This window comes from Physeter macrocephalus, chromosome 5 (assembly GCF_002837175.3).
Source record: "Physeter macrocephalus isolate SW-GA chromosome 5, ASM283717v5, whole genome shotgun sequence".
In the NCBI taxonomy this organism is placed as follows: Eukaryota; Metazoa; Chordata; class Mammalia; order Artiodactyla; family Physeteridae; genus Physeter; species Physeter macrocephalus.
This window is the reverse complement of record NC_041218.1, coordinates 106,247,293-106,271,994: the sequence shown is the minus strand read 5'-3', so window position 1 is coordinate 106,271,994 and position 24,702 is coordinate 106,247,293. Positions and strand designations below refer to the sequence as shown.

At 49.0% G+C, this 24,702-nt stretch overlaps 1 protein-coding gene across 1 annotated transcript in view; it reads right to left on the bottom strand.

The window, feature by feature from the left end:
- Window positions 1–2,381: 2,381 nt before the first annotated feature.
- The window catches only part of LOC102993174 (growth factor receptor-bound protein 10), a 42,146-nt gene continuing 19,825 nt past the window's right edge, over window positions 2,382–24,702 (bottom strand). Inside the window, exons 7-12 of the mRNA XM_028490286.2 lie at window positions 17,891–17,968; window positions 16,802–16,918; window positions 15,858–15,924; window positions 15,558–15,645; window positions 5,779–5,872; window positions 2,382–2,886 (exon numbers count right to left, since the gene is read on the bottom strand). Coding sequence (XP_028346087.2) covers window positions 2,740–2,886; window positions 5,779–5,872; window positions 15,558–15,645; window positions 15,858–15,924; window positions 16,802–16,918; window positions 17,891–17,968 — 591 coding nt within the window. The 3' untranslated portion in view covers window positions 2,382–2,739. The remainder of the gene's footprint in view (window positions 2,887–5,778; window positions 5,873–15,557; window positions 15,646–15,857; window positions 15,925–16,801; window positions 16,919–17,890; window positions 17,969–24,702) is intronic.

Here is a 24,702-nt window from a genome sequence, read left to right as displayed (position 1 = left end):
AACACTGTATTAATGTTTATTTCTAATGACAAGAAACAGAACATCAGTCCCTTATTTGTACAAAAATACCTGAACGTTTACAATTAGGTTCATGAGCCGAAGAGCTATGTACAGAAAGGAGCAAAGCACATGGAATAAAGGTTTTGTCTCTTCAGTTAACCCCTTCTGCAATCCCTGAAAACGCCTACACATCAGGCCATCCTATGGTCACTGCAGGTGGCACTGAGACATCACAGCCCCCGGCGAGCCAGCCCCACTCCCTCAAAGGTGTGCCAATGGGTCAAACCCTCAGGTATTAAGTGCAGAAAAGAGAAGACAAAACATCTAGACTGAGGCACATACTTCTTCAAGGTTTAGCAGACGGAAGAACGTTCTGGAACTCTAACGCATAAGGTCACAGAGCTCTCCTACTTAGCGCGAATCCCCAAAGCATTTGGTGTTTTCCTTCTCAATTCAGACCAGGTTGCTACACGGAGTTTCCATTCAGAACAGAAAATCACAGGCAGAGATAAAAAGTCAACAGGCTCCAAAACGACCCTGAGCTGTCCCGTTTACATTCATGTCATTTAAATACAAAAATAAAAGGTGAACGTCCTTCAGCCCCTGGCTGGCCCAGCTGGACGCCTGCTTCTTGCAGGGGCTGCCTGTTTGCAGGTGGATCCCCAGCTGCCCGGTACAAGGGAGGTGGCTGCGGCCCTGGGAGGGTCACTCTCTGTGACAGTTCACTGCGGCCAGGAAGTGCACACAGAACTGTGCATCGGAGTCAAGCTTTAGTTCTGCTTTTAAATAAAACGTATATTTATAAATATGCAATACTGCCGATACTAGCTGTCTGTTGGAGGGGGGAGTGAGTCATCTCACTGGTGGAGACTGGTCTATGTAAACAGAAAAAAGAAATTGGAGAGCGTTTTCTGGGGGGATTTTTTTTGTGCTTGATTTTTGTTTTTTTAAAGGTTTTACCTCCAACCGGTGAAGAGAACAATGTCTAACGGTGTAACTGGAGCATCAGTCCCTCCAGTGGAAGCTGGCTGCCAGGTATGACTTGGAGAATGACCTAATTGTCAACGGTTGGAAAGATTAACAGGCTACAGAAAAACCAAAAAAAGCGAAAAACCAAAAAAAACAACGCAATTGAGCATTCATGGTTAAAAACGTATTTTACTAAAAATGCTTCATTTGTCTAAGTAGACGCTTCATGGAAAACAAGTAGAGTGTGGCTAGTCAACTAACATACAGTGTCTATACCACAGACTGAGGTACAGCGGGTATGTGTCACTGTGTCCTAAGCCATGTGTGTCCCTTGGGAAGTGCTGCAGCGGGCGGGGTCCGGGGGATCCAGTGGCCAGCAGGCCAGAGGGGCCAGGGAAGCGTGGCAACCGTGATCCGGGGAAGAGAAACCGTCCTTCACCAAGCAGTCTGCCTGCCTGTCAGGGGAGCCTTTCCTGCTCTGCAGAGGCAAGGCTACCCTCACATCGGAAGACTCGGCTAAGGGGACAGGGCGGAGGGGGGGACAACGCAAGCCACCGTCTGACTCTGCTCCTGAAGCGGGATGCAGAGTTGTCTTGGTAACCTGTCCTCAGCCGATACCGCTGTGAGGGATTCCTGACCCGGGCCAGCCGACGGGCCACCCACCGCCTTATACGGGCTGGCTCGGGGCCGTCGGCAGGATGGAGGCCACCGAGCAAGACCTTCCCCTACTGGGCTGCGGGGCTGCCCTCTCCAATGTCTCCATCTCTGTCACCATGGAAACCCACTGGACACAGAAGCAGACCAAGCAGGCGCCACTTCCTCTTAGGTCCTCTGATCCACTGGAGGAGGGAGGGCAGCCCTGCCAGGCCGGCACCACAGAGGGGGTAAGGCAATGATGGTCCTAGAACAGGCTGGAAGGGCTGCAGCTGGGCCAGGCGGCCTGGTGTCCACCATGGGTGGGTGGTGGGTACCCACTGTGTCTCAGGCAGGCTGGGCCTGCGGCCAACTACGGGCAGCCACTCAGCCCTGCGTGGTGTTTTCCAAGGAACAAGCCACCCGCAGTGCGGCGGGCACAGCACGTGGAGTCAGGTGACGGCATGAGAGGGGGCGTGTGCTCAGAGCAGGGGCTGGCTGACCACGCCGCCTGCCTGGCCAGAGCCTGCCACGTGCCTACCACAGGAACACCTTTTATATCAAAACAGCTTCCAAGGAAACTGGGGAGGGCTGGGGTGCCGGTTGCCTGGGAGTGACCTGCAGAAGGTGGGCACCACCCCCTGCAAACAGCCTCTGGGGGCTGCCCCTTCGCAACTGTCTCTGCCTCTTGCACAGACTGAAAAGCCACGGCCCCTCGTGCCATAAGCTGAATACAATATTGAAAACAAGGAGTGCAAAAAAGGGATCAATACAAAAAAGTAAACATATCAGTTTTAATTGTCAAGATTATTCCAGGGCGAGAGTTCATTTCCAATCACTTCTCTCCAGCTTGTGTTCCTCCACGGCCCAGCCAAGACCATCATTCCAGTTTATTCTCGAGTCTGCTGTCTTCCGACCTCCCGGATGAGGCCAGCGAGAGGGGCGCGGCCCTACTGGATCTGCAGCAGCAAATCATCGTCAAGTCCAACAAACCAGCCGATCGTGGTCGGTCAGCGCCGAACGCACCCATCTTGCTCCGAGCCCCAAGGTGCAGACAGACGTGTGTTCTGAACGATGCACAGACCTCTTCACTCCAGTGTCAGTGTCCTCCAGCCTGCAGCCAGGGTAGACCTGAGGTCATAAGGCTACGCGGATGCAGTGGTGCTTCAGTCTGCAAGGCAGGACCCCTTTGTTCAGCTGGTAAAAGTCAACAAGCTGGATCAGGTCAGAGAATTTGGTGTTCCCGTCGTCAAGGCTGAAGAAGGTCTGCCCGTCATCCTCGCACTAGAGAGACACAAGAAGACCTGCCAAGTCAGAGGCCACAGCTCGGGGATAAAACAGGCCCCAAAGTCACGATTAGTGCTGTCCACCCGTAGTGAGGCTCTAAGGGACACACATGGAGCTGGCGAGGTGAACTAGAAAACGTCAGGGCAGGAGGTCAGGGGGCGAAGGGTTTGTGCTGGGTGCTGCCAGGTCCCTAAGCTGCCGGGCAGAGAAGGTCTCCTGCTCCTGAGCTGGTCGTGGGCAAGAGCCCCAAGCTCCTCCTGGCTCACGTGCTCATGAGAGTGAGGTTGACCAGTTAACCTGTAAGTGTCCATGCACTCAGCACACCCCATGGAGGAGGAGGGTGAGGTTGACCAGTTAACCTGTAAGTATCTGTGCACTCAGCACACCCCATGGAGGAGGAGGGTGAGGTTGACCAGTTAACCTGTCAGTGTCCACGCATTCAGCACACCCCACGGAGGAGAGTGAGGTTGACCGGTTAACCTGTGAGTGTCCGTGCACTCAGCACACCCCACGGAGGAGAGTGAGGCTGACCAGTTAACCTGTGAGTGTCCACGTACTCAGCACACCCCACGGAGGAGAGTGAGGTTGCCCAGTTAACCTGTGAGTGTCCGTGCACTCAGCACACCCCACGGAGGGGGGTGAGGTTGACCAGTTAACCTGTAAGTATCCATGCACTCAGCACACCCCATGGAGGAGGAGGGTGAGGTTGACCAGTTAACCTGTCAGTGTCCATGCACTCAGCACACCCCAGGGAGGAGAGTGAGGTTGACCAGTTAACCTGTAAGTATCTGTGCACTCAGCACACCCCATGGAGGAGGAGGGTGAGGTTGACCAGTTAACCTGTAAGTATCTGTGCACTCAGCACACCCCATGGAGGAGGAGGGTGAGGTTGACCAGTTAACCTGTGAGTGTCCGTGCACTCAGCACACCCCACGGAGGACGATGGTGAGGTTGACCAGTTAACCTGTGAGTATCCACGCATACAGCATGCTCATGTAAGAGTACACAGCCCTGGGCTCTCACAGGAGGACCCCAGGCAACCTCCTTCACCCCTCTGACGTTCGCTTTGCTCTATTACAAAGCAAATGTTGGATTACTCTAAGGAATTAATGAGATCGTGTAGGAGAAGAACCTTGCCCAGGTCATGGAATATTTGGTAGCTATTTTTCTTAAAATGGAGGACATCTAAAATATCTCCCAGAAATAACTATGTTCCTCACATCGATTTTAACTGAATAAATTTTGAGATGAATGACTGCAATACAGTGCGGTCAGGAAAGTTGCCCTGCACTGTTCACACAGAGGAAGTAAGCCTTAAACCTGTGTCGATGCATAAACTAAGAACCACTTCTTAATCCACAAACTCTGGAGCCCCAAGCACATCCACGGCCTGTGTTTAAGCCCTGAGGTTGCAATCTCATTGCTAAACTTCTCAAGTTCCTGCCTGTCTGATAATTCTAGGATTTGGGGTTATCTGGGACAGTGGTATTACATATTCTGCTGGCCAGTACTTTTTCATTTTATTTCATATTTGAGGCTAAGAGAATAACATCTGGTCAATAATATAACGCAGCAGGAAAACAAAAAGGACTGTGGACGAGGCACTTTCCCGTGAAGAACAGTCCCCAGGTTTGCTTATTACCGTGTTTTGTGGAATCTGTGAAACCTGGGCTGTAACCCACAGTCTATCCCTCCCTGGTGGTCCAGGACAGGCCACTGAGAGCCGTGAGGGTCTCATTTTCCTCGTTTATACAGTGAGGGCATCGGGGACAGTAGGAAACGACTTCAACAGACAGTGCCAGGCAGGCTGCTTCCCCCCAGGTCACAAAAGCCAACTCTGCCTGCCCTTCCCCCTCCCGTTCATGCCTCCTGTGCCTGCATGACTCTCCAGACAGCTGGTAGAAAGTCCTGGGCTCAAGCACCCTTGAAAAACGCCAGGTCCCACTATGTGAAACGGATGCATTTGGTTACTTCAAGCCTTCTCAGGGCTTCACTTTGTAAAGGACAGAGTTGTATCTGGCCACCCTCTTTCAGCAGCATATTTCCCAGGTCCAGGTTCCAGAGGAAACATTTCACGAGAGTCGTTATTACCTGCAGAATTGACCACTTCTATACAACTACATCTATAGGTACAATGTACGTAACACATTTGGTATTCATTTTGTGTGTCTCAGCCCCAACGGGACTACGCACTCGCGGAGGTGCTGACAACTGTCTCCCACACAACACCCAAATCGTGAGCTAGAATCTGAACTTGGGCACATGGAAGAGGTCAGTTACATTCGGCAAATCTAACCATCATCCTTAAAGAGAGTGGTGTTGACAAATACATCATATTCAATAAACGAGGCTTTGGAAATCGTTCAAAGGGAGAATCTGTTTTGTGATCCAAGGACCCAGTGGAAGGATTAACACTTCTCTTTGGAGGCCACGGGTCGGTTTTCTACAGGCTTCCTGAGTCCCCCTGGTCCACACCAGCACGAATCAGACAAATCCTGAGATTAAGTGGCCGACAGCACGCGTCGGCACAACCACACGTGCTCCTTCCTGCGCCAGGTCCTGGGCTAACAGCTCTGCTCTGTGCCTGCCCGTCATCTGACCTTGCTCCTCCCATCGGGTGCCGTCTCAGGGGCACCTGTGAGCTACACAGGCATGTCAGGGCCACAGTACAATGCCACCATTTTCAGTGTTCTTCTAGGGAAACACTGTTCCCAAGTTCAAAGAACCAACCTCTCAAGAAACTCCTGAAAGGATCTCACCAGTGAGCCTGAAACTGTCTGATGTTTACTGTTTCACAGTCTGCTTAGTTGAGACCTTGAAAATTGCATTAAGAACAAAACCGGCACACACAGAAGAATACGAATTAGTGTGAAAAACATCAATACTTACAGGTAAGATCTGGAAATTTTTAATTTTCTGATGGTGACACAATGTGAGGACAAATGCCTTTGGATTACTCTGGCTGTCACGGAGGAGAAAAAGCCTGGGAATGGAAAGAGTCAATTGATTGTTAATTTACAAGGTCCAGACTGAATATACATATATACATATATATAGATAGATAGATAGATAGATAGATAGATAGATAGATAGATAGATAGATAGATAATGCTTCAGGAGATTCGGGGAGCTGAGTGAGCTGTAGAGCAAGACCACCCTCCACACCCAGACCGTGCTTTCTGTCACTCTCCACTGAAAGGAACCAGGGCTCCTTGGGGACATGGCACCTCTAGGGCTGAGGCAGGGAAGGTACAAGGCGACGCTGGTATAATTTGTGCCAGAAAATAAGAAAGCTGGCCCAAGAGGCAGTGTGGCCCAGTCTGGGCACCCGAGTACATTAACAGAAGGGATGGATTATAACCCATAGACTAAAACAAGAGTCCATGAGTCCACACTGGTGTGATAAATAAATCCTAGGGGAGGAATAAAAGCTCTTCCTAAGAGCAGAAAGCCAGCTAAGTAAAGAGAGAAGGATGATGAATTAGAAAACCACTATTTGGCCATTTGATTAAGGAGATCTTTAATAGATGCTGAAACCAGCATCAAAGTTTGATGAGAAACAGAGTATTTTCCTAGTCTCAGCATCTACCCCCTAACATTTATGGCAGAGGGACACACAGTAACCTTCCAATAGAGAAACCCGGTGGATACCACCTTCAGGTATTCGAGTTACCATCACCAGGAATGAGACAATCCACCCCAGCACCTCCTGACGGGATGCGCTAAAGGTGACCCAGCAACACCCCCAGGGAGAGAGCAGACAGCCAAACCCGGCACGTTCTGCCCTCACTGGCTCCTCCAAGTGTCAAGACACAAAGGAAGACAAGGCACGTGCTGGTCCAGGGCGGTGCTGAGGCCAAGAAGTTCCTTTCCTTGGTGGCGAAGGATGCAGCAAGGACCCCTGGTAAAATCTAAGTGGCATGTCAGGTGACCGAACCACGTTCGCGTTAAGTTCCTAAGTTTTATAATGATACCGTGGCTGCCTAAGAGAAGTCCTTGTTTTTAGAAATTTTATATTGAAATAACTACAACTGACTCCTAAATGGTTCTGATAAAAAAATGAGAGAGAGGGCATGACAAAGCAAAGGTGCTACAGTGTTCACGACTCAGGTGCCTGGGTAACACGTCTACAGGAGAATCCATTATATGATTCTTGCAAGTTTTCTACATTTTGAAATTACATCGAAAAGTCTACAAATAACAAGTGATGGCCAGGATGTGGAGAGAAGGGAACCCTCCTGCACTGTTGGTGGGAATGTAAATTGGTGCAGCCACTGTGCAGAACAGGATGGAGGTTCCTTAAATACTAAAAAGAGAACTACCATATGCTCTAGCAATTCTACTCCTGGACACATATAAATGGAAGAAATGAAAACAAACACTAATTTGAAAAGATACATGCACCCCAATGTTCACTGCAGCAGTATTTACAATAGCCAAGATATGGAAGCAGCCCAAGTGCCCATCAACAGATGACTGGATTAAGAAGATGTGGCACATATACACATATATACAATGCAGCGTTACTCAGCCGTAATAAAGTATGAAATTCTGCCATTTGCAGAAACACGGATGGACCTACAGAGTATTATGCTCAGTGAAATACACCAGACAGAGAAAGACAAATGTTGTATGATATCACTTGTATGTGGAATCTAAAAAATAATACAAATGAATATATATGCAAAGCAGAAAGAGACTCATAGATACAGAGAAGAAACTCGTGGTTACCAAAGGGGGGAGAGGGAAGGGGGAGGGGCAAATTAGGGGTATGGGATTAGCAGATACAAACTACTATGTATAAAATAGATAAGTGACAGGATGCACTGTGTAACACAGGGAACTATACCCATTACCTTGTAACAGCCTACAGTGGAGTACAATCTGCAAAAATACTGAATCACTAGGCTGTACAGCTGAACCCAACACAATATTGTAAATCAATTATACCTTAACTAAAAAAATACTTTAAAACTTAGACTAGCACCAAGAAGCATAAGTCATTGCTTTTACAATGATTCCAGAACAAATCTGGAATCAGACGGGAAGACCAAGTTATTCTTTAGAAAGGAAGAGGCCCTAATCCCAGTGACAAAGTAGAAATGGCCTGAGAGGAAACATACTTTAAAGGTATTAGACACCAAATTGCGGTAATCAGCTAAACCATCAGTTTCTAGATTGTCACGTCAGAGGGAAGGCAGTTACATAAGCCTGGGAAATCCCGTTATAAAAGGTAAAAACGGTTTATTTTACTACAGGACGTCTCGGAGGCTTTAGAATGGAGATATTCATCCTGACTCCCTTAGGGCCCCAGCATGAGTCTTCCTATGTTACCTGACTCTTTACAGCATCTTTTATTACATACCAGTCCCTATGATAGCATTTTGCAGGACACGTGCTCTGCAGGATACACCTTGGAGATGTGAACCCGGACGCAACTGCCCTGTTGGGCCAGGCGGGCGGGAGAGATGGGGCCTCAGAGCTGGACCCGGACCCGTGTGATGCGCTGGGTGTCGGCAGAGCCCGCGGGCAGGAAGACGAGAGGGCCGGCTCCTCTCCCGGGCAGGGCTGCGCGTCTGCGCCTCCCAGTCTGTGCTCCTTCACTAGCAGAAACCTGGGGGTTGGCAGGGCTCGATCTTCCCGGAGGAGAAGCTGGGGCTGGGCTTCCTCACCTGAGCCCTCAATGAATCCCCTGATGCTTCCTTCTGAGCCCCAAGGAGGACGCTGCCCGCCTGCCTTCCGGTTTGGGCTGTGACCCGGGAGACCCCGAGGCTGCTGCGCCGGCTTGGGTTTACAGGTCGTGCCTAGCGGTCGTCTACCCGGAGGAAAGGGGGTGGGGCCTAGGAGTCCGCGAGGTTCCCGGATCCGACACTCGGGAGCTTCAGATCACGGGCCGCTGCCTCGCCGGCCTCTCCTGCAGGACCGTCTACACGCTCAGGGCTGTTGTGCAGTCAGTGTGGACGCTGGAGGCATCGCTGATCTCCAGCAGCGGGCCACAGGCACGCAGGGATTTGGGGGCAGGCCGGGGGGTGGCTGCTGCAGAGACCAGGCTGGGAGCTAACATGCCACGGGCGCCTCTGCTTAGGGCATCGGATGGAGCACGGAATGAAAGCGCTGAGGACTGTTAGGACTGAAGTCAAGGCTCACGCGGCCATTCGCGAAAGCACAAAGGGGCCGAGGGAGATCACAGTGACGGCACAGCTCAGGTGTGTGGTGGTCCTGGCACGGCCCACACCGCCTCGCTCAGGGCGCACGGCGGCCCTGTCACTGTCCCCATTTCACAGTGAAGGGAGCAGGGCCCAGAGAAGCCAGGCAAATCCTCCAAGGTCACACAGCCAGCAGAAGCCAGGGAGGAGTCCGGCACAGCAGGAGCAAGAGCGCAGGTGGTTCCTCCGTGGCCTGTGAGCGCCCTACGCCTTTCCGAGGCGGCTGCGTCAGCCCTGGGACGGCACTGCGCCCTGCCCCAGGGGAGGGAGAGCCGCAGAGAGCTCGGGCCTTGGCAAAGACGCTGCCTTCCACCCAGCGGGGGGGCCTGGGGCGCAGACAGAGGGACCAGCTCACGACAGACCGGCACAGAGATGGGGGCTGGGGACAGCGGGGGGGGGGGGCGCGGGGGGGCGGCGCAGAGCCTTCAACGCCGCAGGTCCCGACAGGAGCCCCGGGGGAAGATCCACAGGGGGCCCCACAGCGCAGGACTGGCCCCTTAAAAAGCTCCCTCCGTCCCGGGCTCTGGGATGGGCTGTCGGCGGAAAGAGGGGAAGGAAGGGGGCAGCCAGCGAGTGCCGGCCCCGCGGGAGGCCCTGCAGGCCCGGGGTGTGAGTGCAACACGCACACATGTACATGTGTGCACAGACCCATGCTTGCACGCGCGCACAGGTCACCTGCGGGGGGCTGCCTGGACCCAGCGGACTTCAGAGCCGCCTCCCGGGTTGACTGCAGGCTCTGCTGTCGCTTTCCAGCCCCCCTCACCCCAACTCCATCAGTGATTTGAGGCTAAAGGTCTAGGAAGCGGTGTTTTGTAACGTTGTCGTGCTGGCCTGCCTGCCAGCGCTGTTTTCTGCTTGTTGTCTGCCTCTCTGCACTGGCTTCCCTCCAGTACCTCGCAGGGAGGGGTAATGACTAGGAATTGCTTATTTAATTTACCTTGTTTTCCCAGCACATTTCCGCCCCGAACAAGGGGATGAACGGACGATGTGGCATCACTGCAATGACACCTCAGGCGATGTCCCATCACCCTGCCTTTTGATTTTGCTAGAGCGCCAGCAGCCGGATGTTGGGATTGAAAATTATAACCTTAGGGGCAACGCAGACCCCAGGAAGGACAGAGAGAAACAGGCAGGCGGGGGGAGGAAAGTTGGCAGGGGGGTACCCACACTTCTCACCAAGGCTGGACAGGGGCAACCTCACCAACTGGCGCTAGACTCCAGGAGAAGTTGAAAGACAAACAGGGTTAAAAAAAAAAAAAAAAAAAAAAGCCAACACACAGTGCAGTGGACCCAGCGCGCTAACCCTCCCAGCCCCAGGCTCCCCCCGGCCAGGACAGCTCCTTTTAACGCAAAGTGGGCCGCTGGGCCTGAGCTCACAATCACTGGGGAAGCTTCTTCAAAACACACTGGTCCCCCGCGTCCCCTTCCTGGGCCTGGATGTGTCAGCCCCTCAGGGGTGCAGGTGCCACCGCCCTGGGCCCCAGGAGGGATGCTGTGGCCACGGCACCAAGTGACACGTCCTGTGGAACCTTCACTTCTCTGGCATTGTCAAAAGCAGCTCTTTTGCCCCTTTCCTGTTGGCCCATTTCTGTCTCCCCTCTAACGTTAGAAGAACCTAATTATAAGAATGAATCACTAGGCAATTGAAACTAACTCCTGACCTATGCTCTCCTGAACGCACACCGTGCCTTGTCTAACCTGCTGATTCTTTTCCTGGATAAAAAGAAGTAAGAATGAAGAATTCAGCAGTTAAAAAATGACTGGCTCTCTACCCTCAACAGCCCCCTTAGCAATCCTGCAGGCAGATCACTTGGGCAAGATAACATCTGAAGAATCAGCCAGTCTGCATGCAATGGACAATGGTGCAGAACGCAACCTCCTGCCTCGATGATTCACTGGGATTCTTCCCCTCCACCCGCCACCGTTTTTCCCTTTAAAAACTGTCCTGGCTGAGCAGAATCTTCAGAGTTGGTCTCAGGACATGAGCCCACCTTCTCCCCAGATCGCTGGCTTTTCTGATTAAAGCACCTTTCCTTTCTACTCACACTTGCCTCTGGACTTATTGGCTTATGACTTAAGTCACCTGGTGAGCAAACCCACTTGGCTTCCCTGGAACGAATCTCACAGATGATACGGTAAATGGGACACCACGAGAACATGTGAGGGCTCACTTTGGATGGGATTTGGGGCTGTAATGGGTAAGCATCTCGTCCTTGAAGCCCTGGGGACACACACAAACCTACAGGCAAAGAACATCACTGAGAGAGGAATTTCGGAGGGTAGGCTTTTCTCCCTTAGGCAGAAAGTTCAGAGGAGAAGCGTCTTGTTTGTAGTCAGGAGGGGTGCTCTCTAAGGCTCTAAGAGGGACTGTTCTATGATCAACTGACACTTCAAGCAAGTCGTTTGGAACAGCTGTACAGCCACATGGGAAAAAAATCAGATCCACCTTTAAACAGTGCACCTGGAGAAATAAATTCTGAAATGTACCTGGGATCTAAACACACAAACAAAAATGAACAAACAAAAAAGGAAGAAATAATCATGAAAAAAAAGGAAGGAAGGAAGGGAGGAGAGAAAAAATACAAGTTCTAGAGGATAACATGAGCAAACTCCTTTGTGATTGAGAAGCAGGAAAAACTTATATGACTCTGACTCAAGAATCCAGAAAGATACAGGCTAAAGGACAGAAGAGATAAACTTGACCATATTTAGAAAAACTGTAGAACCAAAATCCAAACCAAACCAAACCCAAACCCAAACCCCCATCAGCTAAGTCAAAAAGACAAATGGGAAAAAAATGTTTGTAAAACACGGATGTAGGGGCTTCCCTGGTGGCGCAGTGGTCAAGCATCCGCTTGCCAATGCAGGGGACACGGTTTCGATCCTTGGTCCGGGAAGATCCCACATGCCGCGGAGCAACTAAGCCCGTGCGCCACAACTACTGAGCCTGCGCTCTAGAGCCCACGAGCCACAACTACTGAAGCCCACACACTGCAATGAAGAGTAGCCCCCGCTCGCTGCAACTAGAGAAAGCCTGCATGCAGCAACGAAGACCCAAAGCAGCCAGAAGTTAAAATAAATAAAATTAATTTAAAAAACAGTATATACAAAAAAAATGGATGTAGACCACAACTACTGAAGCCCGCACACTGCAATGAAGAGTAGCCCCCGCTCGCTGCAACTAGAGAAAGCCTGCATGCAGCAACGAAGACCCAAAGCAGCCAGAAGTTAAAATAAATAAAATTAATTTAAAAAACAGTATATACAAAAAAAATGGATGTAGAAAACTGGGCAAATATGTACCGACAGTTCAGCAACACAAAAAGGACTGGAAATGAAACTGGCCCTTAATCATAGGCTAGAGACCCAGCCTCCTAGATGAGGGAAAGGCAGGCGACTCCCAGACATCCCTGGGGAGGGGACTCGGGCCATAGTTTACAAGATTACCCACCCGTTCAACAGCCCCACTTCTGCGACCTCACCGGCAAAGAGACACTAGCAAAAACATGAAGACGGGGCACAGTGTGTCCTAACAGAAGCCTGGAAACAATGAAGCTCTATCGTGTGAAAGAGAAGCCAGCAGGGGACAAGGAAGGGGGCAGCCCTCCTGGCCATATCCCACCCCAGCACCCTCAGGCCGCAGCTAAGCTCAGGGTCGGACCTCTGTGGCCAGTACACGCCCCTCTTAAGATGAGGCAGACTACGAAAACAAATGTGTTTTGCTTACATTTTTAAAGGGAAACAACAGAAGGACAAACAAACAAACGCTGATGAAAACGTTTACCCATTGTGGAGTTGGGGGCAGAGTAGAGTCACCAGGCAAAGTGCCTCGTTTTATAACTTTTGACTTTGGACCCAAGGCAATGTTTTACATAGTTTTAAAAGCAGCATTAAACTGAAGAGGAAATAAATCAGATCCACTTAACAAAACTCAGAAACAGAGGACTGAACCTGAAGACACGGCAGTTTGGTGGTGGAACCACCGAGAAGAATTACCTTAAGGTTGGTACTTTAACATGACCTGCCTGGACTATTCCTTAAGGATTAAAAGGGCTGCAAAGACGTGTGAATTCAGTAGTACTGAAGTAATATTATCAATATTTTCATGATGTGATATGGGATACAGCAGACAAGTACAGAGTGAGGTAAAACAAATAAGTAAGCGACTGTCATTAGTAAGATTTTTCAGAGGAAGAGAAGAGAGAGACAATAAAATCAAAGGCGAACACACCCTGTAATTTTCCATTTGAATTGGCAATATCAGTGTGAACCTGTAATCCATTTTTCAGTTTAAGAAGCCTATGTCCTAGCTCTGTCCACGGAAAAGACCTACCGATTTGGTTTCCAGACACCGTTTTCCACTACAAAGAATCAGGGCCCCTAAGAGAATGTGTCACACCAGAAAACAAACCCTATTAGTGTTGGGTCAAAAGAACTCAGGAACCAACTTGAAAGAGGCCTGCCCCATGGGACAAAAAGAGGGCCCAGGAAACATCAAGAACATTCAGCTTGGATCGAAACAAATCAAACACATAGTATCTAAGGTCATCATCAGAGTTAAAAAACAAAACAGAACACCTCATTTGTAAGCATGGGAAGATGGCAGAACACCGAACCGGGATCCTGAAAACTGACAAAGAGAAAAGCCAAGCAAGCACTTAGCTACCTTTCCCAGAACAACAAATAGGTAATAAGGAAAAGGATTTTAGCTAAGGAATGATGAAGGAATAATAGAATTAGAAAACAATGACTCTGTGACCTCTAATGAAACAATAAACCGGGGCAGGGTCGGTGTGTAGGGGGCTGGGAGCTGGACTGGGGGCCCCGGCTGACAACGCCAGAGCCCCGCTCAGCCCGGCATGAGGAAGCAGGACAACTTGGGGTGAGCAGTACAGACATGCAGCCCCGAAGCCCTGCCCCTGAAAAAGGCTCTGAGTCTAACCAAGCCTCTGCCCACACTTTACAGGAAACGGGGGAGACAGAGGAACACAGTCAAAGAAACCACAAGTACACAATTAGCAAATGACCTACTTCTTCAACAAAGGAAAGATATGGAAAAAAAAAAAAAATAGGAAAGAAAATGGAGGGGTGGGGAGACTACTATTATATTTAGGGAGACAGAGACACTTCTGCTAGACGCCACAGGTGGGTCCTGATTTAGACCAACTACATTTAAAGGACTTTCTTGTGTGTGAACATGATGGGACTTCTGAGGACACTAAGAAATTCTTGTTTATTTTAGATGCAACGACCAGAGCGCGGTTGTCTCTGAAGAAAAGGGTCCTTATTTTTCAGACGCTGACTGAAATACAGTTACTGGTAAAAATTCCGAACGTCGGGGATTTCCTTTAAAATATCTCAGAAGAAGGAAAAAGTAGAGGAAGAAAAGTGGGAAAAGTTAGAAGAAGAGGAAGGCAAAGAGGAGAAGAGGAGAAAAAAATAATAAAAATGTAGGAAGGGGAAGAGACCAGCTCAGTTGAGCCAATTCTGCAGCTGAGCAAGAGGCAGACGGGGTTCCTTACCCTCTCGGGTGAATTTTTAGAGTTCCATAATAAAACTTTGTAAGGAGGAAGGACTTAAAGAACAAAAGGACTGTTGTGAGTTGAGCAGCTTCCGAGAACCTGTCTTTCGAGTAGACCCAGTGAGAGGCAGCTATGACAAGGATGGACCAGGGCATCCAAGTAACTCGTCCGGGTCTCTTTTCGGGGGGTGGGGGGCTGGAGGCAGGACTCGGGCTGCGCTCGGGAGGGACCGTGCCCCGGTCACTCACATGTCTGCAGCCACACCCGCGGCAGCTTCCTCTCATTCACAGTGATGCTGAGCCCGGCCGCCGGCTTTGCCTTGACCATGGGGGCATCAGCTCGAGAAGTGCTTGTGCACTGGGGTTGACCTCTTACCCTTGGGATCCCCGTGACGGCCACGACGGACCCAGGCTAGCCTGCCAGAGACCTGTGCCCAGGCACCTGGGCACAGAGCCACGGCCAGCGCTGGCCACCAGGCACGTGAGTTCTGCTGGCCCTGGTGGGAAAAGCCACCCAACCAGCCCTAACTGTGAGAAATGATACAGCTTTGCTGCTTTGCGTCACTAAGATCCGGGGTGGCTGGGGCAAAGGCCAATGATATGAGGCATAAAGCAAAAGGTGTAGGCAAGAAGATAGGGTTTTCCACTGGCCCACTGCCTTATTAATCAAAAGAAAGCAACATGCGTTCTTCATCCGTTCGAATTTCAGCAAGGAGGTAGAGAATGATTTTAGCACCTGGACAGAAATGGACGGCAATCCCTCTCTCCGCTTCGTAGCCGTGCAAACCCTGCAGCATCCTTGTTCCCCTGAGCGCAATATGCTCCTCTTTAGAACGAGGCTGCAACCGTTGCCCAGGCCCGCACCCCACGGCAGGATGCTCTGAGGGGCCGAGTGCAGCAGACCCTCAGCAGACGCCCACCCTGTCCGTCGTGTCCCTTACCCATCCACGAGCCCCTGCTGCTTAATGATCCGGTGTGACTCCTCCCTGGAGATCCTGCCGTGAAACCAGTGCTGCGTCCTGTGAATCACTGCGGGAGACACAGAAAGGTGGGTAGCCTGGGGCCCGCGCGCAGCGGCTGCCCTGCGAGCTCACTCAGGTCCACACGGGGCCCGGATTTCCGCGGCCGCAGCTTTCGGGCTGCGCTCTGGGCCTGGACAACGTTGTGAAGCTCGGGGAGGGCTGGGAGCTCTTTTAGTTTAATTATGTACAAAAATATCAGGCCAAGATGCCGGTGTTTACCTGTGCTTAGGGTGGAAGGGTGGAGGGGGCTTTGGCTCCCGACGATATTCATCCGCGTGCTTCGCTTCTGCAAAAGAAATCCCTGCGTTAGCGCTAAGACAGCAGAGTGACACAAACACCAGGCCACCTGGGACACAGCTGGGGCGGGCAGCTGGCCAGGCGACAGGGCCCTCGACCATGGACTGACAGACACCTCAGTCCCATGTGACCACAAGGACAGACGGCTTACAGGTGGCAGTTGTTAAAAACAAAACCAGAAGCATCTCCATCCCGGTATATTTCTAAGGATTCCAGTACGGAAGCAGAGACGTGTTTGTCACCCAGAAGACATGGAGTGAGATTCCCAATACATCTTAGGAGAAAAGCACGAGATTTTCCAGGGAACTCAGGCAGGTGTGAACACTGCTCGTGGCTTTGGGTGCGTCCTCCTTTTCTGCGCACTCTGAGGCTGAAGGAGGGGGAGGCTTTCGGAGCCAGAGTGTGGGCTTGTGTTTTGTACACTGTCTTGAAAGCTCAGCAAAGCTTGGAAGTTGGGAGATATCCGTCCATCTGGAGATTAGGAACCTGGGCCTCAGAGTAAAAAGACTGTTCAAGGCTGTGAAGCTAGTTCCAGGTCGAGCCACACTGGGAATAGCTGGCCTCACGCTCTGCCCGGCAGACTCATCAGCAGGAACGGGGCTGCGAGCCGAGGGAACCCAGGGCTCTGCTCCTTGCCCCTCCCCCCACGGGAGCCCAGGGACGGGGGCGGTGGGGTGGCAGGGTGCTGAGCACACGAACGAGCCCAGGAGGGCCAAGGCTTCCTGCAGCTGAGAACTCACAGCCACCTCCCCTCCCAGCCTCTCACCCCCTGACGCCAGCACACAGCCATTCCTCTGGGGGCAGACCAGGGGTGGAGTGGCCACCGTGAGGGAGCCCGTCCCGGCGGGACAGGGCCATGGCCTTACCCTCCAGGCGTGGCCTTCTTCCAGGGCGGCACTCTGAGCCTCAGCCGGGTTCTCGATCACTCTTCCCGTTTGCCCAGAAAAATCCATGGCCACAAGGGAGTTCTCAGAGACACTGCGCTGGAAACGAGAGGCCGTGAATTCTTAAGATGCAGGGAAACAGCCAGCGCAGCAGGTGGGAACCTTGGCACAGAACAGCCGTGCCTGGGGAGGGGCAGGACAGGAGGGGCACGTCCCTCCACATCCCAACTCTCTAAGGATCAGATGGAACATTCAGTGCCTGAGGTGCCCCTAGACTAAAAATGGCTTGGGTTTTTCTCAAGAAGAAGAAAGAAACGTTCCAATCCTCTCGAGGTACTCGAAGGCCACCGGTGAGGCTGCTGGTGCCCACAGGACTGGGGCTGTGTGGTCTTTCACGGGGTCCCGACCGTGCACTAAAACTCATCAAAGAAATGGAAACGTCAAGTGCAAGGCAGCCCTCACCATCAGCCAAGTCCCTCCTCGGGTAAGTCAGTCCAGGGAAACACAGGGACTCTTTCTGTGGGATAGTCTGACATCTAGGAACGGACGTCGAGGGACTGTTAAGACCGTAGTTTGAGAGGATGAAGCGTTTCTGCCCCTCTGGGAAGTAAAGTCCATCCTGAGAACACAAGGTGACTCACTACAGTCTCAACTCTCACAGAGAAAAAGACGTAAGCGTCACGGTCAACAGTGCCGCGGGTCCCACAGCTGAAGTGGACAAAAGCGAAGGTGGGAGGGCAGCTCCTCAGTGGAGCTGAGAGCCGCTGTCGACGTTTCTGAGCACGTGAACAGAGAGCCCTTAAACGGAGCCGTCCACTGAGGCAACCCTGCGGGGAGATGTGGGGACAGGGTGAGGGTGGCAGAGGAATCTGCTCCCGCAGGCACACTGTTGGGACGACCAAGTCCACCTTCTGGGAAACGCAAGGCGGTGAAATATTCTGGCTTCTCTGAAACGCACAAGCTCGTTCAGCGGCTCCTCCGGTCAGCCTCGTCTGAGACGAGATGCCCACGGCACACGCTGACGCAGCAGCTGAGAAGGAACTTGGTTTTGGGGCCGGCAGCTTTACTTACCGCTGGAGTTGAGAAGGGGGACAGCACAGCCTTCCTCTGCTGAGGGATTCTGTAGTTCTGGTAAAGGAGCATCCCATACTGAAGGGGAAAGGAAGGCCAGGGTCAGCCACCGGGGGGGGCCTCGGGAGCCCCCAAAGCCCCAAACGGGGCAAACCCACGGCCGTGAGGGGCAACGGTCATACAGAACAGTGAGCAATCCCTGCCAAGAGCCTGGTGAACTCAAGAACAAACACCCCACAGAGCACTGTCTCTGGGGCCTGCCACCACCAACACCCCATAGACAGTTACCGCTGACCGTCTTGGGACGCTGCGTGGGCAGGAAGTAAGCAGGGCAATAACAATGTAATAATGATGAGACGAGAACAACAACTAACCTTACTGGATGTTGCTACAGGCAAAGTTCTCTTCTAGGTGCTCTACGCTGCTCTTTTATTTAATCTTCTCCATTTTACGAAATATGTACTTTATCCCCATTTCACAAACAACAGAACACAAAGAAGTGAAGCAAGTTGCTCAAGGTCATGGTAAAGTAGGCATTCAGGATCTGAATGTATAAGCCTGTTCCCAAACCAGCGCTCTTCCTAACCACCAGGCTCCCTGCCCAACCAGCTCAGTGGCTCATGCTTCATTTCCCCAGGAAATAAGCACTACGGGTCCTGCAAAGTCTCATACAACCCAGCATCCCAACCTACGCTCCCCAATTACCCACTCAAACCACACAGAAAAGAAAAAAGGTCAGGAAGAGAAAACTCAGGTATGAAGTGGATACATCTTCCTCTTCACTGTTCTTTAGGGATGTAAGCTCATTTCCAGCTTGAGGCCCTGCAGTACTCATTTCTAAAGTTAACACATTTGGAACACGATGAAAAGGTCTAACCTAGGTACAACTACACTCCCATGAGAGGGGAAGAGAGAGAAAGGGTTAGAAGAAATGTTTGAGATAAGGGCCAAGAATTTTCCAAAACTAAAAAAACCCCACCAAACTACAGAATCTAGGAGTGGGATAAAAACGAAACAAAAACGAACAAACAAATAATCAAAACCACCCAGGAACATCATGGAAAACAGAGACAAAGAGAAAACGTTAAAAGCAACCAGAGGAAGACACACTTTACTTTCACAGAAGCTATGAGGAGGAACAGCTGACTTTTTAACCGGAATGATGGGAGTTAGAAGACAATGGGATGAGTGAAATGCAGGAGAAAATAACCTCTAACCGAGGATTCGACCATCAGTGAAATGCTCCTTCAATAATGAAAATTAAGATAAAAATATACCAAACAAAAATGGAGAGATTTTTGTTGCCAACAGGCCCATACTCAAACAGCTGCTGAGTGGAATCTGGTCCCAGAGAGAATGTAGATTCAGGGAACAACAAATTGCAGGGGAGACCTTCAAACTGGTGGAGGAGTGAGATGTGGAGATCGCCTTCCTCCCCACAAATACAACAGAAATACATCTACGTGTGGAAATGCTCCTACAGAACACCTACTGAACCCTGGCAGAAGACCTCAGACTTCCCAAAAGGCAAGAAAGTCCCCATGTACCTGGGGAGGGCAAAAGAAAAAAAAAAACCACAGAGACAAAAGAATAGGGACGGGACCTGCACCTCTGGGAGGGAGCTCTGAAGGAGCAAAGGTTTCCACACACAGGAAGCCCCTTCACTGGTGGAGACGGGGGGTGGCAGGGGAAAGCTTTGGAGCCACGGAGGAGAGCGCAGCAACAGGGGTGCAGACGGCAAAGAAGAGATATTCCCACAAAGAGGACCGGTGCCGCCCAGCACTCACCAGCCCGAGAGGCTTGTCTGCTCACCCGCCGGGAAGGGCGGGGCCTGGGAGCTGAGGCTCGGGCTTCGGTCGGATCGCAGGGAGAGGACTGCGGTTGGCGGCGTGAGCACAGCCTGAAGGGGTTAGTGTGCCACGGCTGGCCGGGAGGGAGTCTGGGAAAAAGTCTGGAACTGCCTAAGAGTCAAGAGACCATTTTTTCAAGGTGCATGAGGAGAGGGGACTCAGAGTACCACCTAAACGAGCTCCAGAGACGGGTGCAAGCCACGGCTATCAGTGTGGACACCACAGATGGTAATGAAACGCTAAGGCTGCTCCTGCAGCCACGAAGAAGCCTGTGTGCAAGAACACGTCACTATCCACACCTCCCCTCCCGGGAACCTGTGCAGCCCGCCACTGCCAGGGTCCCACGATCCACGGACAACTTCCCCAGGAGAACACACGGCACGCCTCAGGCTGTGGCAACGTCACTCCAGCCTCTGCTGCTGCAGGCTCGCCCTGAATTCCATACACTCCCTCCCCACCCGCCTGAGTGAGTCAGAGCCCCCGAATCAGCTGCTCCTTTAACCCCGTCCTCTCTGAGCGAAGAACAGATGCCCTCAGGCGACCTACACGCAGAGGCAGGACCAAATCCAAAGCTGAACCCCAGGAGCTGTGCGAACAAAGAAGAGAAAGGGAAATCTCTCCCAGCAGCCTCAGGAGCAGCGGATTAAAGCTCCACAATCAACTTGATGTACCCTGCATCTGTGGAATACCTGAATAGACAATGAATTATCCCAAAATTGAGGCAGTGCACTTTGGGAGCAACAATATACATATATTTTTTTCCTTTTTCTCTTTTTGTGAGTGTGTATGCGTATGCTTCTTTGTGTGATTTTGTCTGTATAGCTTTGCCTTTACCATTTGTCCTAGGGTTCTGTCTGTTTTTTTTTCTTAGTATAGTTTTTAGTGCTTGTTATCATTGGTGGATTTGTTTTTGGTTTGGTTGCTCTCTTCTTTCTTCCTTTCTTTCTTTAATTATTTTTAATTTTTTTTATTTTTAATAATTATTTTTTACTTTAATAACTTTATTTTATTTTCTTTTATTTATTTACTTATTTTCTTCTCCCTTTTCTTCTGAGCTGCGTGGCTGACAGGGTCATGGTACTCTGGTCATGTATCAGGCCTGTGCCTCTGAGGTGGGAGAGCTGAGTTCAGGAAATTGGTCCACCAGAGACCTCCTGGTTCCACGTAATATCAAACAGGGAAAGCTCTCCCAGAGATCTCCATCTCAGTGCTACGACCCAGATCCACTCAATGACCAGCAAGCTACAGTGCTGGACACCCTATGCCAAACAACTAGCAAGACAGGAACACAGCTCCATCCATTAGCAGAGAGGCTGCCTAAAATAATAAGGTCACAGACACCCCAAAACACACCACCGGACATGGTACTGCGTACCAGAAAGACAAGATCCAGCCTCATCCACCAGAACATAGGCACTGGTCCCCTCCACCAGGAAGCCTACACAACCCACTGAACCAACCTTAGCCACTGGGGGCAGACAATAAAAACAACGGGAACTACGAACGTGCAGGCTGCAGAAAGGAGACCCCAAACACAGTAAGTTAAGCAAAATGAGAAGACAGAGAAACACACAGCAGATGAAGGAGCAAGGTAAAAACCCACCAGACCTGACAAATGAAGAGGAAATAGGCAGTCTACCTGAAAAAGAATTCAGAGTAATGATAAGAAGATGATCCAAAATCTTGGAAATAGAATGGAGAAAATACAAGAAAAGTTTAACAAGGACCTAGAAGAACTAAAGAGCAAACAAACAATGATGAACAACACAGTAAATGAAATTAAAAATTCTCTAGAAGGAATCAATAGCAAAATAACTGCGGCAGAAGAATGGATAAGTGACCTGGAAGATAAAACAGTGGAAATAACTACTGCAGAGCAGAATAAAGAAAAGAGAATGAAAAGAACTGAGAAAAGGGGACTGAGAAAATATTTGAAGAGATTATAGTTGAAAACTTCCCTAATATGAGAAAGGAAATAGTTAATCAAGTCCAAAGTGCAGAGGGTCCCACACAGGATAAATCCAAGGAGAAACACGCCAAGAGACATATTAATCAAACTATCAAAAATTAAATACACAGAAAAAATATTAAAAGCAGCAAAGGAAAAACAACAAATAACATACAAGGGAATCCCCATAAGATTAACAGCTGATCTTTCAGCAGAAACTCTGTAAGCCAGAAGGGACTGGCAGAACATATTTAAAGTGATAAAAGGGAAAAACCTACAACCAAGATTACTCTACCCAGCAAGGATCTCATTCAGATTCGATGGAGAAATCAAAACCTTTACAGACAAGCAAAAGCTAAGAGGATTCAGCACCACCAAACCAGCTTTACAGTAAATGCTAAAGGAAATTCTCTAGGCAGGAAACACAAGAGAAGGAAAACAACTATAACAACTAACCCAAAACAATTAAGAAAATGGTAATAGGAACATATATATCGATAATTACCTTAAATGTAAATGGATTAAATGCTCCAACCAAAAGACACAGACTGGCTGAATGGATACAAAAACAAGAACCCGATATATGCTGCCTACAAGAGACCCGCTTCAGACCTAGAGACACATACACACTGGAAGTGAGGGGATGGAAAAAGATATTCCATGCAAATGGAAATCAAAAGAAAGCTAGAGTAGCAATTCTCATATCAGACAAAATAGACTTTAAAACAAAGACTATTACAAGAGACAAAGAAGGACACTACATAATGATCAAGGGATCAATCCAAGAAGAAGATATAACATTGGAAATATTTATTCACCAAACACAGGAGCACCTCAATACATAAGGCAAATGCTAAAAGCCATAAAAGGGGAAATCAACAGTAACACAATCATAGTAGGGGACTTTAACACCCCACTTTCACCAATGGACAGATCATCCAAAATGAAAATAAATAAAGAAACACAAGCTTTAAATGATACATTAAACAAGATGGACTTAACTGATATTTATAGGACACTGCATCCCAAAACAGCAGAATACACTTTCTTCTAAGGGCTCGTGGAACATTCTCCAGGAAAGAGCATATCTTGGGTCACAAATCAAGCTCTGGTAAATTTAAGAAAATTGAAATTGTATCAAGTATCTTTTCTGACCACAACGCTGTGACACTAGATATCAATTACAGGAAAAAATCTGTAAAAATACAAATACATGGAGGCTACACAACACACTACTTAATAACAAAGAGATCACTAAAGAAATCAAAGAGGAAATCAAAAAATACCTAGAATCACATGACAACGAAAACATGATGACCCAAAACCTATGGCATGCAGCAAAGGCAGTTCCAAGAGGGAAGTTTATAGCAATACAATCCTACCTCAAGAAACAAGAAAAATCTCAAATAAACAACCTAACCTTACACCTAAAGCAATTAGAGAAAGAAGAACAAAAGAACCCCAAATTTAGCAGAAGGAAAGAAATCATAAAGATCAGATCAGAAATAAATGAAAAAGAAATGAAGGAAACAATAGCAAAGATCAATAAAACTAAAAGCTGGTTCTTTGAGAAGATAAATAAAATTGATAAACCATTAGCCAGACTCATCAAGAATAAAAGGGAGAAGACTCAAATCAATAGAATTAGAAATGAAAAAGGAGATGTAACAACTGACACTGCAGAAATACAAAAGATTATTAGAGATTACTACAAGCAACTGTATGCCAATAAAATGGACAATCTGGAAGAAATGGACAAATTCTTAGAAATGCACAAGCTGCCGAGACTGAACCAGGAAGAAATAGAAAATATGAACAGGCCAATCACAAGCACTGAAATTGAAACTGTGATTAAAAATCTTCCAACAAACAAAAGCCCAGGACCAGATGGCTTCACAGGCGAATTCTATCAAACATTTAGAGAAGAGCTAACACCTATCCTTCTCAAACTCTTCCAAAATATAGCAGAGGGAGAAATGCTCCCAAACTCATTCTATGAGGCCACCATCACCCTGATACCAAATCCACACAAAGATGTCACAAAGAAGGAAATCTACAAGCCAGTATCACTGAAGAACATAGATGTAAAAATCCTCTACAAAATACTACCAAACAGAATCCTACAGCACATGAAAAGGATCATACACCATGATCAAGTGGGGTTTATCCCAGGAATGCAAGGATTCTTCAATATATGCAAATCAATCAATGTGATACACCATTTTAACAAACTGAAGGACAAAAACCATATGATCATCTCAACAGATGCAGAAAAAGCTTTCAACAAAATTCAATACCCATTTCTGATAAAAACCCTCCAGAAAGTAGGCATAGAGGGAACTTACCTCAACATAATAAAGGCGATATATGACAAATCCACAGCCAACATCGTTCTCAATGGGCAGAAAACTATAAGACACTGATTAAAGAAATTAAAGATGATACAAACAGATGGAGAGATATACCATGTTCTTGGATTGGAAGACTCAACATTGTGAAAATGACTGTACTACCCAAAGCAATCTACAGATTCAATGCAATCCCTATCAAACTACCAATGGCATTTTTCAGAGAACTAGAACCAAAAATTTCACTATTTGCATGGAAACACAAAAGACACCAAAGAGCCAAAGCAATCTTGAGAAAGAAAAAAGGAGCTGGAGGAATCAGGCTCCCTGACTTCAGACGATGCTACAAAGCTACAGTAATCAAGACAGTATGGTACTGGCACAAAAACAGAAATCTAAATCAATGGAACAGGATAGAAAGCCCAGAGATAAACCCACACACATATGGTCACCTTATTTTTGATGAAGGAGGCAAGAATATACAATGGAGAAAAGACAGCCTCTTCAATACGTGGTGTTGGGAAAATTGGACGCTACATGTAAAAGAATGAAATCAGAACACTCCCTGACACCATACACAAAAATAAACTCAAAATGGATTAAAGACCTAAATGGAAGGCCAGACACTATAAAACTCTTAGAGGAAAACACAGGCAGAACACTCTA